Genomic DNA, 981 nt, shown 5'->3' with positions numbered 1-981 from the left:
AAAAAAAAAAAAAAAAAAAATGCAAAAAGGCAGTTAAAAGAGGAAGAGGCCAAAAACACACTTGGGAATCTGGATTGGGACAAACAAGGTAATTGTGCCTAAAACTTGGGAGGAGTCACCGAACTGAGTCCCAGGCTCATCCCTGGATTCCTGGAAGCCTGAGCAGGAGGACACAGCCACCTCCCTGGGGGAAGGTTGCGGGTGGCTCGGGTACCTGGGAAGTAACTGGGCTTCGGTCTGCTGCAGTCACCCCGCACTCGGTGATCGACACGTGGCCAGGCCGGCGGAGCGGAGGCATGATCGTCATCACCTCCATCCTGGGCTCCCTGCCCTTCTTGCTGCTCCTGGGCTTTGCCGGCGCCATCGTCCTCAGCCTCGTGTGAGTACCCGCCAGCCAGGAGGGCTGGACTCAGGGACGCGCTCCAGGAAGGCAAGGGAGCCACCCTCCACCCTGGGGCTCGGGGTCTGGTGGAAGGTGGGCAGAGTCCCGGGATCTCAAGGCTGCAGGGCCTTCAAGGTCAAGTCGTGCAGCTGGGGGGAGGGGCTCAGAACGGGGCCTTGCTGGCGGCAGCCAGCTCTGATCTTAGCTCTGACACCAGAGTTGTGCAGCCTCGGGCGAGCCATGCTGTCCTTTTATTCCTCAGTTCCCCATCTGCAAAATGCAGGTAATAAATATTATTCGCCCCCTGGAGTTGTGAAGGTTAAGTGGAATGAACTCTATGAAGTCCTCAGGGAAGTGCCCAGGAACTCAACAAATACTTGCTTTTGTTGTCATTATAATTCACCCACCTGCAGTACAGACTGGGGAACTGAGGCCCAGAGGCGGAAAGGGTGGCCCAAGGTCACACGACCTGGGACCAGAACCCAGAGCTGGGACTGGAACCCAGGTCTCCTGAATCCACTAACACCTCTGGTTTGTGTCTGCTTGGGATTAGGACTTGAGATCTCCCGTGGGTGTAGCAGGGCTCATTGGGCTGCCCA

General features: G+C 56.8%; 1 protein-coding gene across 1 annotated transcript in view; it reads left to right on the top strand.

Annotated features, from left to right (window-relative positions):
* The window catches only part of UPK3A (uroplakin 3A), an 8,519-nt gene extending 8,136 nt beyond the window's left edge, over positions 1-383 (top strand). Inside the window, exon 5 of the mRNA XM_012659779.1 lies at positions 247-383. Coding sequence (XP_012515233.1) covers positions 247-383 — 137 coding nt within the window. The remainder of the gene's footprint in view (positions 1-246) is intronic.
* Positions 384-981: the final 598 nt, after the last annotated feature.

The sequence above is a fragment of the Propithecus coquereli genome, unplaced genomic scaffold (genome assembly GCF_000956105.1).
Source record: "Propithecus coquereli isolate 6110/MARCELLA unplaced genomic scaffold, Pcoq_1.0 Scaffold633, whole genome shotgun sequence".
Classification (NCBI taxonomy): Eukaryota; Metazoa; Chordata; class Mammalia; order Primates; family Indriidae; genus Propithecus; species Propithecus coquereli.
The sequence above is the reverse complement of the archived record's forward strand: the minus strand, read 5'-3'. Positions and strand labels throughout refer to the sequence as shown.